Below are 12,799 nucleotides of genomic sequence, written 5' to 3'. Positions count from 1 at the left end.
GGTAAATAAAATAAGCCAGTTGCAGAAAATATTCTATAATTCCATTTATATGAGGTACTTAGAGTAGTTCTCAAAATTCATAAAAACAGAAAATAAAATGGTGGTTGCCAGGGACTGAGGAAAAGAGGAATGGAGAGGAAGTATTTATTGAGTACAGAATTTCAGTTGGGGAAGATGGAAAAGTTCTGGCAATAGATGGTGGTAAGGGTTGAACAATGTGAGTGTACTTTATGCCACGGAACTATACACCTAAAAATAATTAAAATGCTAAGTTTCACAGCTAAACCTTTGAAAAAAATTAATAAAACTTATAAAGCTTTAGCAAGACTGACAAAACAAAAAGGAGATAAGACACAAATTCAAGTATCAGGAATAAAAGAGAATATCACTAAATATCCTACAGCCATTTAAAGGGTAATTAGGAAATATTACAAACAACTTTCTGCTGCTATGTTAGACAAATAAGAAATGAATCAATTCTTCAACAAACCACATACTACAAGAATTCAATGAACATAAATAAAATGTATAACCCTATAACCATTAAAAAATGAATTCATAATTTTAAAATCTCCAAAAAAATAAACCCAAGCTGAGATGTTTTCACTGGAGAGTTGTACCAAATATTAATACCAAAATGTCACAAATTCTTCCAAAGAATAGAAGAGAAGGAACATGTCCTACCTCTTACAATGAGGCCAGTATTACTCAAATACTGAAACAAGACAGAAGTATCACAAGAAAGTTAGACTTTCATCTCTCATGAACTTAGACACAAAAATTCTCAACATATAACACCTGAGTTCAGTAATGCTTGAAAAACATTATACACCATAACCTAATGAGATTTATTCCAGGTATGCAAGGATGCTGCAACATTAAAAAATATATATATATAATCTACCATATCAACATGCTAAATAAAAAAAACACATAAATGGACCTAGAACCATTTGAAAATATCCAGCACACATTCATGGTAAAAAATTCACTGTAAACTATGAAGAGAGGTGATCTACCTCAACCTAAAGACGATCTAGCCACTCTCCCCTCCAAAAAGCCTACAGTTAACATCATATTTAATTATGAAATGCATTTAAATCCTTTCCACCTCAGACAAGAAACAAAGCAAGGATGTCTGCTCTAACCATTCTCATCCAATATAGTCCTAGAAGTCCTAGCCACTGTTAATATAACAAACAACAACAACAAAAAGAACTAAAAGGCATACAGATTAGGAAGAAAGCAAACTGTCCCTATTTACAGTTGACATGATTATCTATGTAGAAAACCCCAATGAATCTGTAAGTTTCTTAGGGCTAAAAGATAAGTTTAGACAAGGTCACAAGATGTAAGACCAACATACAAAAATCATTCAGCATTTCTATTTACTAACAATGAACATACAAAAACTGAGATTAAAAACACAACAACATTTACAAAATTGCTCCAAAGGAAACAAAAGAATTAAGTATAAATTCAATAAAAGCTGTACAGGATCAAAATACTAAGAATTACAGAATGCTGATTAAAGTAATCAAGGAAGACCTAAATAAATGGAGATATATACCACATCAACATAATAAAGATGTCAGTTCTCCCAAAACTATCTATAGGTATGATCCAATTCCTATGAAAATTTCAACAAAGTTTTTGTAGACATGGACAAGCTTGTTCTAAAATTTTTATGTGACGATATAAGCCTTAGAATAGCTAAAACTATACTAAAAAGTGAGAAGACTCACTCTATCCAATGTTAAGGCTTGCTAAGTAGCTACAGCTATCAAGAGTACATTAGCAGACGGAGGATATATTATCAATAGAACACAATAAAGAACTAGAAGTAAACCCATACATACGTGCCCAATTTTTTTTTTACGAAAGTGCAAAAGCAATTTAATGGAAAAAAAGATATTTGCCTTTTTAAAAATTGGTGCTAGAGCAACTGGATATCCCTAGGCAAAAATATAACCTTCATTTTAAATCATACCTTTTATAAAAACAAAATCAAAATGGATCATGGACTTAACTGTAAAACATAAAATTATAAAACTTTTGGAAACAATCACAAGAGAAAAATCTTTGAGACCTACACTAGATAAAGAATTCTTAGACTTAACTTTAAAAGCAGAATATTTTTAAACCTTTTTTTATTGAGTTATAGTCATTTTACAATGTTGTGTCAAATTAAAAGCACAATTTATAAAAGAAAATATTAATAAATTAAGCCTCACAAAATTTTAAAACTTTTGTTCTTTCAAAGACCCTGTTAAGAGGAGAAATGGACAAGCTACAGAATGGGAGAAAATATCTGCAAACCACGTATCAAACAAAGGACTAATATTTAGAATACATAAAGAACTCTCAAAACTCTAATGAAAAACAAACAATCCTACTGGAAAATGGGCAAAAGAGATAAACAGACAATTCACCCAAAAGGATATACAGATAGCAAATTAGGATATAAAAATATTTTCATCGTCGTCATTTTGAAAAATGCAAATTAAAATCACAATGAAGTATCACTAGACAGCTATGACAGTAGCTAAAATTAAAAATGGTGACTAGTGAGGACATAGAGAATCAAGATCATTCCTGCATTATTAGTGAGAATGTAAAAAGACAGTCATTCTAGAAAACAGATTGGCAATTTCTTATAAAACAACATGCAATTACCACACAATCCAGCAGTTTCACTCTTGGGCATTTATCTGACTGCAATGAAAACTTATGTCCACACAAAAACATAAACACAAATGCACATAGCAAGTTTTTTTTCATAATGGCCCAAACTGGAAATTATCCAAATGTTGTCCAGAGAGCGAATGATCAAACAAATTGTAGTACATCCATATCATGGAACACTACTCAGCAACCAAAAGGCACCTTTGTTCCTATTGATATACTCAACAACTTGGATGAATCTTGAGGGGACTGTGCTGAGTAACAACTGCTATCCCCAAAGGTTACATAACTATATAATTCCAATTAAAGAATCTTTCTGAAATGAGAAAATAAAGAACAGATTACTGGCCACCAGGAGTTAGAGATGGAGGAAAGTGGGTTTGGTTATAAAAGGACATCACAAAGGATCCTAGTAATAATAAAACTCTTCTGTATCTTTACTGTGGTTATGATTACACAAATCTACACATATGATAAAACTGCACAGATTTAAATGCACACCACACACAGAGTGTATGTAGAACAGTGAAATCTGAATAAGATAAGTAAATTATATCAGTGAAATTGCTTCCTAGTTGTGTTACCACCAGATGTTGCCACTGAGGAAAAATGAAGATCATATCTCTGTATTATTTCTTGCAACTAAATATGAATCTACAATTACGTCAAAATAAGTTTAATTTGAAAAATCTGAGTGATATGTCAGTATTTAGGTAGAGATGCTGTTCTGCTACTATACAAAGATCTTAACTGTGAACACAGTCTGGTGGGTTATACTTACAAAGAAGTCTTAAAAGAGTTGAAAGGGATCTCTAGTCTTTCCCTTAGCTAGAGACAGACACATAAGAGAAAAAGATTTGAAAAATAACATGAATGTTATGCAATGAACACAGAGTAAATACAGAAAATCTGCTGGAGTAATGTCTCTCCCATAGGTGAGACATTTCTACATCTACCACCCACGGTCCTGTGTAGGATATTTTCATACTATAATAATCAGACATGCATGTAAGTGCTTTCAATCTTTCAACACTGGTATACCCAAAAGAGGAGCTATAAGTCACTAATTCATAAAAAAAGAAGGTAAAGTATAAGGAAAGTTTTTCTTTCCTACAGTGAAAAAGAGGAAATAAGAATGAAGATCCTGTTTCTCAAGTAGTAAATGTGCATTTAATCTGCTCCAAGATCATCCAAAGCTCAGTGTATTAGTCAGCTCAGGATGTCATAACAAAACTCCATAAACTAGATGGCTTTAAGTAATAGCAATTTATTTTCTCACAGTTCTGGAGTCTGAGTCCATTAAAACGCCAAAGAGCTGGTTTCTAGTGAAGCGTCTCTCCTTGGCTTGGAGATGGCCACCTTCTCACCATGAACTCATGTGACCTATTTTCTCTGTGCACGTGCACTCCTGTTTGTTTCCTCTTCTTATAAGAACACCAGCCCTACTGAATTATGAATCCACCCTTATGACCCCATTTAACCTTGATTACTTTCCTAAATGTCCTATCTCCATATACAGCCACACCGGCAGTCAGGGCTTCAACCTACGAATTGTGGAGAGACATAATTCAGTCTGTAACACCTAGTGGCTAGTCAGCCCTGCAGTAAGCTAAGTTTTCTATGGGTGCACATACCTATGTGTGTACTGAACGTACTGGAAGGGGCAAGGCAAAGGAACAAGTGTCGTATTTGCATTAGAATTCTAGTTCTATTAAATTTCTCAACAACAACAAAATGTGGATAATATCTATTCTCACTGTGTTATTTGTAAGAATCAAATGAGATAACCTATATAAAGTGCCTAGAATATAGTACACGATTACTCAATAATGGTCCTCTGCCTTTCCATTTCCTCCCCAAAATAATTATATTACTCAAGTCTAAAAATATCTGAAAACTCATGAGAACTGGATTCTGTCCCACTTCTACCACCACTCAGTGATGTGACCTTAAATTAAGCAAGCCATTCTACCTGACTCTGCTTTTGCACCTGGGCAATGAGAGTTTCCTCTGTCAGCAAAACACCATGTGTCTATACATATCACTCTTATGATTATACAGTAGTCCTCTCTTATCCTAAGGGGATACATTCCAAGACTCCTAGGCATGCCTAAAACCTCAAATTAGTACTGAATCCCATACACAGATACCTAGGATAAAATTTAATTTATAAATTAGGCACAGTAAGAGATTACCAATAATAATAAAGCAATTATAACAATATACTGTAATGAAACTTATGTGAATGTAGTTTCTCTCTCAAAATATCTTATTGTACAAATGTAATGCCTTTTCTATCCTCACTAAGCACTATTACACATTGTATTCTTAACTTTTGCAGTTTGAGGTGCAACACCAAAACTGTTACGAATTTCTTTTTCCTCCTTTACAATTTCACAGATAGATTTGTTCTTACCATAGACCTTAGCAACCTTAGCATATGATTTTTTTTCATTCTTTATTAAGTCAAGAATTTGACTTAATAGAAATCAACAGAAATAAAGAAAATCACCTTTTCACTTAAAGTAAGCATTTTATAGCTTCTTTCTGGCAATGTCCTAATTGCCAACATTACTACTCTTGCACTTTGGAGCCACTATTAAGTAAAATAAGGGTTACTCGTACACAAGCACTGTGATACTGTGACAGTCGATCTGACAACCAAGACAGGACTACTAAGTGATGGCAGGATACACTGGACAAAGAGATAATTCGTGTCTGGGCAGGATGGATCACACTACTTTGAAAGGCATACAATTTTGAAAACTTATGAATTGCTCATTTCTGGATTTTCCATTTAATATTTTTGGACCATGGTTGACCAAGAGTAACTAAAATTGTGGAAAGTGAAGTGGTGAATAAGGGGGAACTACTATAACATCAAACACTGATGCTACAAATGCTAATCAAATTTTCTATAAAGCTTTAGTAAAAAAGAATTATGGTATAAAATTTTATTATCACTTTTCCATATATTTTCATTCTTTCAACTCTTTCAAAACTATCCTAACTTGAAAAATGTATTTGTACAATATGTCAGAAGATTCATTTTATCATCCTGTTTCTCTATCATTAATGTCTTATTGCCCAACTAGATTGTATATTCTTTTATATTTCTTTTTGTCCCCCATAATGGTAATTGTTTTACTCACAAAATCATGTAATCACTGAAACACCTAAAATACTCTAAATCCTATTGATATGTAATTAGATATATGGGGAAGATATTAGTAAATTTTACCTGGTAACAACTAATTTTTATTTAGCCCACAACTGAAATGTACTGCAGATGATTTCAAGATAACACACTTAGCCTACATACATTTACATATTTAAACAATGAGCAATAACCAACATCTATATTCAATAATTGCTTTAAAATTAATAACGGTGGTCAGAAGCAAAATCTATTGTGGGGATATCGGAATCACTTGATGAAAGACAACTTACCATGTAGGCCCTAGGGAAAACCCTGAAAGTACTTGTCCTTTCTCCATGTCCTCCCTCACCACAGTATTCTAGTAATATTTGATATTTACATGTAAATGAATAATATATGCAGTAGGCAGTTACTTTCATGCCCCCAATAAATGTCACTCTCAGTATTGGTGCCCTGGTATAGTTCACTCTCACACTAAATCTGGTCTGAGTCATGTGATTAGCACTGGCCATTGGAACATTAGCAAACATGAAAACATAGAGGCCTACTAAGTGTTGGGATGGTGAGGCTTGTCCTCCTGGAACATTTCCTCATGGAACCCATCTGCCATGCTGTGAAGAAGTTCAAGCTAATGAAATAGGCTGGGAGGTTGGGGAGGGTGGGAATGGGAGACAGACATGGACACACACACAGATGCTCAGCTATCCACCAGCTGGGCCAGCCATCTCAGCTGAGGTACCAGATTTACGAGTTAAAAAGCTACCTTGGACTTTACAGCAAACAGATAACACATGGAGCAGTCTCCGTCAAGCCCTGCCCAAATTTTAGAATCAAGAGCAAATAAATGTTTCAGCAACTAAGTTTTGGAATGAAGCAATACATAGCTACAATACATGTAAACCAATTAGAACAGTTTCTGTTAGGTAGTAAGCAACTAGAAAATGTCAGTAGTAATAATCCTTACTAGTAGTAATCATTGTAAGTTCCATCACAGCCTCCCTACCCCCTACCCCAGGGTATTGTATGGAGTATTTGAGCTGTTCTTAAAGGCATTCTCTCATTTCCCTAATGGCCAGTAAACTGATAGGGACTAAAGCAACCAAAAGATCTCTTCATTTTCTTTCTTCTTCACCGCTTTTTTTTTTTTTTTTTTTTTTTTTGGTCTCTGTCAATAACGTTTGCCTCGTTTCCCTAGAGTGGCTAATCAATGATCCAGACCAATTCGAGCCTTTGGTTGTGCTCTGTATTCTCAGTAACTATAAGCACCCCATTCAACCTACCCCAGGTCACAGGTAAATAATTAAGAGTTCAGTAGGAAAGACTCTGCACTAGAGGTCAAAAGGTTATACTCATTAATTCGTAATTCTTTTTTACCTGACAGAATCATTAGGCACAGGGCATAGGAACCAATTACCTCTTGTTCAGAATAAATTAAGCAGCATGCAAAACATACCTGCTATTTTTTCCTCTGAGACTTTACTGATTCTGATTATATAAATATCGTTATTATTTTAACCCATGTTTGTTCAAACTTCACTCATGATATTTATCTTAAGATAGCCTGAATCACAGTAATAGGTTTACTTAATTTCCCACTACATCTAAAACTCTCCCAGAAGAGAGACTTATTGAGAAAAGCGGCATCTTACTCTTTGTTGTATCCATCAAATAAGCACCTACTACATTGCTCTACTACTCACAGAAATACAGTAAAAAATATCTGGTCCTAGTCAGCAACCACTTTGTATTTAACTAATCTTTGCAATTCTCACTCCCATTTTTATGAAGAACTAATGACTCAGTCAAAGTTATAATGCAATTACTGACAAAGTTAATGAATGCTACACGTCCTAACATTAACATTTAACAATTATTTGACTCAATTAAGAATGATTTTATTTTTATAGAAACAACTAGATGACTTTTAAGGAAAAGAAAGGTATTATTTACATTCCTTAATTCTTTTTCCTTCAAGTTTCAGGCTTAAGAAGCCTGCAATTTAGGTCCAGGGTAAGATCTAGTTAGGCCAGATGCCAGGCAAGTAACATCAAAGGCAAAGCAGGCCTGGTGGAGACTACAGATAACCGTAGGGCTCAGAACTGACCTAAATGGGGGCAACCACTACTCGGCTCCAGAAATCTATCTCAAGCAGGAACAGCAATCAGGTAGAGCCAAGTCCTGTGATTTCTCAAGTGATGCTAGAAATTGAGACTTCTTCAGACTGGGATTTCAAAATGTAGAATAGATAAACAAGATTATACTGTATAGCACAGGGAAATATATACTAGATCTTGTGGTAGCTCACAGCAAAAAAAAATGTGACAATGAATATATGTATGTTCATGTATAACTGAAAAATTGTGCTCTACACTGGAATTTGACACAACATTGTAAAATGACTATTACTCAATAAAAAAAGTTAAAAAAAAGAATATGAAAACGAATATATGTACACTCATGTATGACTGAAGCATTGTGCTGAAAAAAAAAAAAGAAATTGAGACTTCTTAAACATGACATTTTCCTATTTTTAAATGGCGGCAACTAATCACTAAATGCTCCAAATATACTAGGAGCAAGCAATATATATATATCTGTTGGGAGGATTCAGGCCAAGAGCCTCCTGCTACTGCAGGTTCATTGTTAAAAATCTCTATATATAATTGAAGGTGGACTAAGGGAACAATAGCCTTTACCATCACCCCTCACCTCTGGGAAGAGAGGGAAGAAATAATTAGGACCATGAAAAGCAGCTCCGGAATAGTACAGGGAGTACCAGTGACCAACTCCTTTAATTTAACCTCTCTCAAAAAAGAAATTTGTTAGCAGTTTTATATACAGACCCTTTTGTAACATTAAAATATATAGGGAGATTTTTCTTTCTAAAATTTTTTCCTCAAAATTTGCAAAAAAAAAAAAAAGGAGAATATTCAAATAAATATATGAGTTAAAATTACACAAACTTTTCTGGCCTTAACCAAACTAATGAAAATGCTCGGTAATAAACATGAGACTAACGATTCACCATGCACACAGAAAAACAAGATACAAAATACTAACAGTGTTATTATATTTGTACTGGTGTATCTACATATTGTCACTTGACTCTCTTGTGACCAACAGCACCAAACTAGCTGGACACAATGTTGAACTCTGTGACCAGGAAACCCTGGTCTATCTAACAAACCACTGTGGACTCCATCCTCTGATCTGAACCTCCTTAGTATCAACAACTAAGGTAACCAGTCACTGGTAGTCAAGTATTCATTTAGTCCAAAAACATTTCTTCAATAGTTTTATGAAAGACCTGACGTTATTTAATCAAGTTAAGGTTTTCCCTTTTATTTAAAAATAAAAATTTATATAAAATATTAGAATTTCATCTCCAAACCTGCTTAACCTGCTAGAAGTTAAAATAAAAATTTTAATATAATTAATTATGGCAGATAGGCCTTCAGAATTCAAAACATTCTCTAAAGTAGCTACTAGTAACCGAGTTCCTATAGCTAGAAAATTAGTTGCCAATTTAATGACAATAAAATTATAGTACTGTTATTTGGGGAGACTGTTAATTTATTGAACACTTACTACATGCCAGGTACTGTGCTGCATACATTCAGGGTTCTCTTTAAACTTTAAAAACGACAGTATGAGGGAGATACCATTATCATCCCCATTTTACAGATGGGGAAACTGACCTTTCCAAGATCACACAGCTAGTAAGTAGCAGAGTCAGGATTCCAACCCAAATCTTGTCTAACTTCAGAATTTGCTCGCTTAACCACTACACTGTATTGCCTCCAGTGACTCTGGGTTGATATCTAAGATAAAGAAAAGAGGGAAATTTATATTTCTCAGTGGCAAATTTTAAAAATATAGTAGAAATGGAGGACACTTTTTAAAACAAACAACTCTCCTATATATAATCATACAAATATTATTTCTATTCCCAAATACATGTAATAATGATTAAAATCTCACACAATGGACTTTTCACAATTTTTCCTATGTATTCATTCATGTTTATTATTTAAAAGTTAATGGGAACACTAAGTATTTTCTGCTCAATTTTGCTGTGAACCTAAATCTGCTCTACAAAACAAATTAAGAAAAAACAGAATTGCATTATATTAAATATGCCTAATTCAATTTAGTTATGAACTGGCATAAGACTATATTCTTTCGGTATGAAAAGTTGCACTTTGTCATAACCACAGGGCCCTTAATACTTAACTGATTTTTTCAGAAAGGCTTTAAGGTGTGTAAATAGTACTGTAAAATTTGAATTTTTAACACTCTCAGAAGACCTTCAAGTCTGCAATATATAGGCATGAAATAAGCTTAAATAAAATTAGACAAAAAGAACTGAATTCAGAATGAACACCACAAAAGGAACACAACACCCCTACAGCTGACATAAACAAGCCTAACTTTACTTTTCCATCAAAAGATGTAGCCTTAAGTCAAAAATGTCCTAATTCGTTAAGTCTTTTCTAAATCTTCCAAAGAAGCTTATCCAAAAACTAAACAAAAATCTTTCTATTGTCTAGAGTGATTGTCAACATAGGAAACAAATCATTTTTCCTGATACTCAGCAAGGTTGTAAAAATTCTAAAGGTCAATTAAAACAGATATGAAGGAACTATTAAACAAGTTTTCCCTGCTATTACCGCTTCCCATCAACATTTTCCTCTCATCAAGGTCCACCTTTATGAACACACACCTAAGTTCACTTAGGAAGAGCACAGCGGGAGGTTCTATATATAGAAAAGTCATTTGTCCTACCTATTCTGCAGAAGACTGTCAAAATTAATTTTCAAATAGAATGCTGTATGGTCACCAATAAAAAGTGCTGAAGGGAAGCACACTATTAATTTTGTTTTGCGCCAGTATTTTACTTAAAAAGTTTCAACTATAAAAGAATTACACTAATATTAAATGGGAATTCTACCACACAAGTTACAGATAATGTTAGAGTATGGGCCCTTAATCACACCTGAAATTCATTGAACTCCTTTTCTTGCTTGCTGACCCACGTTTTCAAAAGTGATCCAAAGACTTCGGCAACGCTGATTTCAATAGGCAGAAGTTAGGATTTGCAGGGCAGCAAAAACAAAGCATTCTGACCAATGCATGTTTCAAGTGATATTAGTATACTCATTCAAATACTTGTATTCAAAGCTCCTCACTAATTATCTGGCTTCAACAGGGAACACGACCAGATTAATACAGACTGCGGCTGCCTTGGTAGCTGCAAACTCAGCTGAATCCCAGGACGCCACCCCAATTTGGAAGGGGCAGAACCATATCCGGTTCTCACTGGATACACATTTTCTCATGCTTCCCATCTTTAAAACTTTACATCTTCCCAGAGGAGCAATAAAGATACAAAGACGCCAAGGAGTATGACTCTAGGGAAGATGAGTGATCAAATTAAATCCCTACGCACGGAACCTTAAGCTTCAAAACTTTTCGTAACGAATCACAGCTGAAAAACGAGACATGTTTTCTCACTTCTCTCCGGGAGTCAGCTTCCCCCAAACAGTGGTTTTGACTTACTGGTTAGTTGGAGGAGCGGTCAGCGGGATAGCCACCTCTTCCTCCTCGTATTCTGGTCCATCCAGAGAGTCACCTTCGTCCACTGTTCCCAGGCCCGCGCCCAAAGCGGGCAGCTGAGGAGGCGGCGGCAGAGGAGGGAATCCGCCGCCTGCCCCGAAGGTCTCAGCAGGCAACGAAGTGGTCCCCTTGGTGAGAGCCATCTCCCCGCCGGGTCCAGCGGCGGCAGCACCGGCCACGCCAGCAGCAGCACCTCCCCCTGACAGTCCGGCTCCCCCCAGTGCCCCCGCCACAGACCCGGGTCCCAGGAACCCTGACCCCAAACCGGCTCCGCCACCCAGAGTCCCGGCCACTTCAGCCTCCGCCAGCCCAGGATAGGGGGCGGCGGCGGCCACAGGCAAGGCCGCGGGTATCTTCACCCGACACACCGCCGGATAGGCACTCGAGCCCGCGGCCCCGCCGCCTCCGGCTGCCCCGGCGGTGACCGGGCCGCCCTCCTCACTGCCGGTCCCGGCCGCCATCATGTTGAAGCCCGCTCTGCTCTGCCCTACCCTGCCCGCCCGGGAGCCCCGGGGGCCACCAGGCCCCGGCTCCGAGCCGCCCCACCCAGGCGCGTCCCCCCTTCAGCTCCCCAGGCGGAGGAAACAACAACAAAAGGAGAGAGCCCGCCGCCGCGCCCCCTCTTCGGGCCACAGCCCAGGCTCGGGAGTCTACCCGGGTTACGGGAAGAGAAGTGGGCAAAAAACCCAGCGCCTGCACAAACGCCGCCCAAACCTTCACCTCACACACCCACACTCACGCACACACACATGCACAGAAGCGAAAAATTTCCTGGCTGCACTAAAGAGGAAGGGAAGCACAGGGGAAGCGGCTGGGGCGGCTGCCGCTCCTTCAGCCACCGCCGCCGCCGCCACCGCTTCTTCACCACCCCAGTTCCGGCCACCCCCACCGCAGCCACCGCCGGTGCCGCTGCTGGGGCTGGGGCCACTGCAGCCGCTTCATCCTCCACGGGGCTGAGAAGGGAGGGGTGGGGAGAAAAGAGGAAGGGGGGCGGGGTAGCTGGGAAATCAACTGAACGCTCCCAACCTGGAGCGCTCAGTGAAAACGACGAGAGAGAAAGGAAGGCGGGGCACGGGAGGAGGAGCGGAGGGAAGGAAGGGCGGGGGAGGAGGAGGGGAGGGCAGCTTCTGCGCAGGCGCGTCCCCGGCGCGGGGGTGGGAGGGCTGGGCCTGGAGGAGGAAAAGGAAGAGTAGGGAGGGAAGGAAGCGGCGGGAACGCGCGGTGCGCGGCCGCGCTCGCTGTCCTGCTGCGGGCGGAGCGCGTGGCGGCGCGGCAGCTTCTCCCGTCGGTGTCGTGGGCGGCGGCGCGCGCCTGCCTCACTGGGCTTTGTTTGATGGG

At 38.1% G+C, this 12,799-nt stretch overlaps 1 protein-coding gene across 1 annotated transcript in view; it reads right to left on the bottom strand.

Annotated features, from left to right (window-relative positions):
* RASA1 (RAS p21 protein activator 1) overlaps positions 1-12,552 on the bottom strand; it is a 98,837-nt gene extending 86,285 nt beyond the window's left edge. The window contains exon 1 of the mRNA XM_064482201.1: positions 11,405-12,552. Within this exon, the coding sequence (XP_064338271.1) occupies positions 11,405-11,925 (521 nt within the window). The 5' untranslated portion in view covers positions 11,926-12,552. The remainder of the gene's footprint in view (positions 1-11,404) is intronic.
* Between the last annotated feature and the right edge of the window lie 247 nt (positions 12,553-12,799).

This window comes from Camelus dromedarius, chromosome 3 (genome assembly GCF_036321535.1).
Source record: "Camelus dromedarius isolate mCamDro1 chromosome 3, mCamDro1.pat, whole genome shotgun sequence".
NCBI classification, from domain to species: domain Eukaryota; kingdom Metazoa; phylum Chordata; class Mammalia; order Artiodactyla; family Camelidae; genus Camelus; species Camelus dromedarius.
This window is presented reverse-complemented; position numbering and strand designations above follow the sequence as displayed.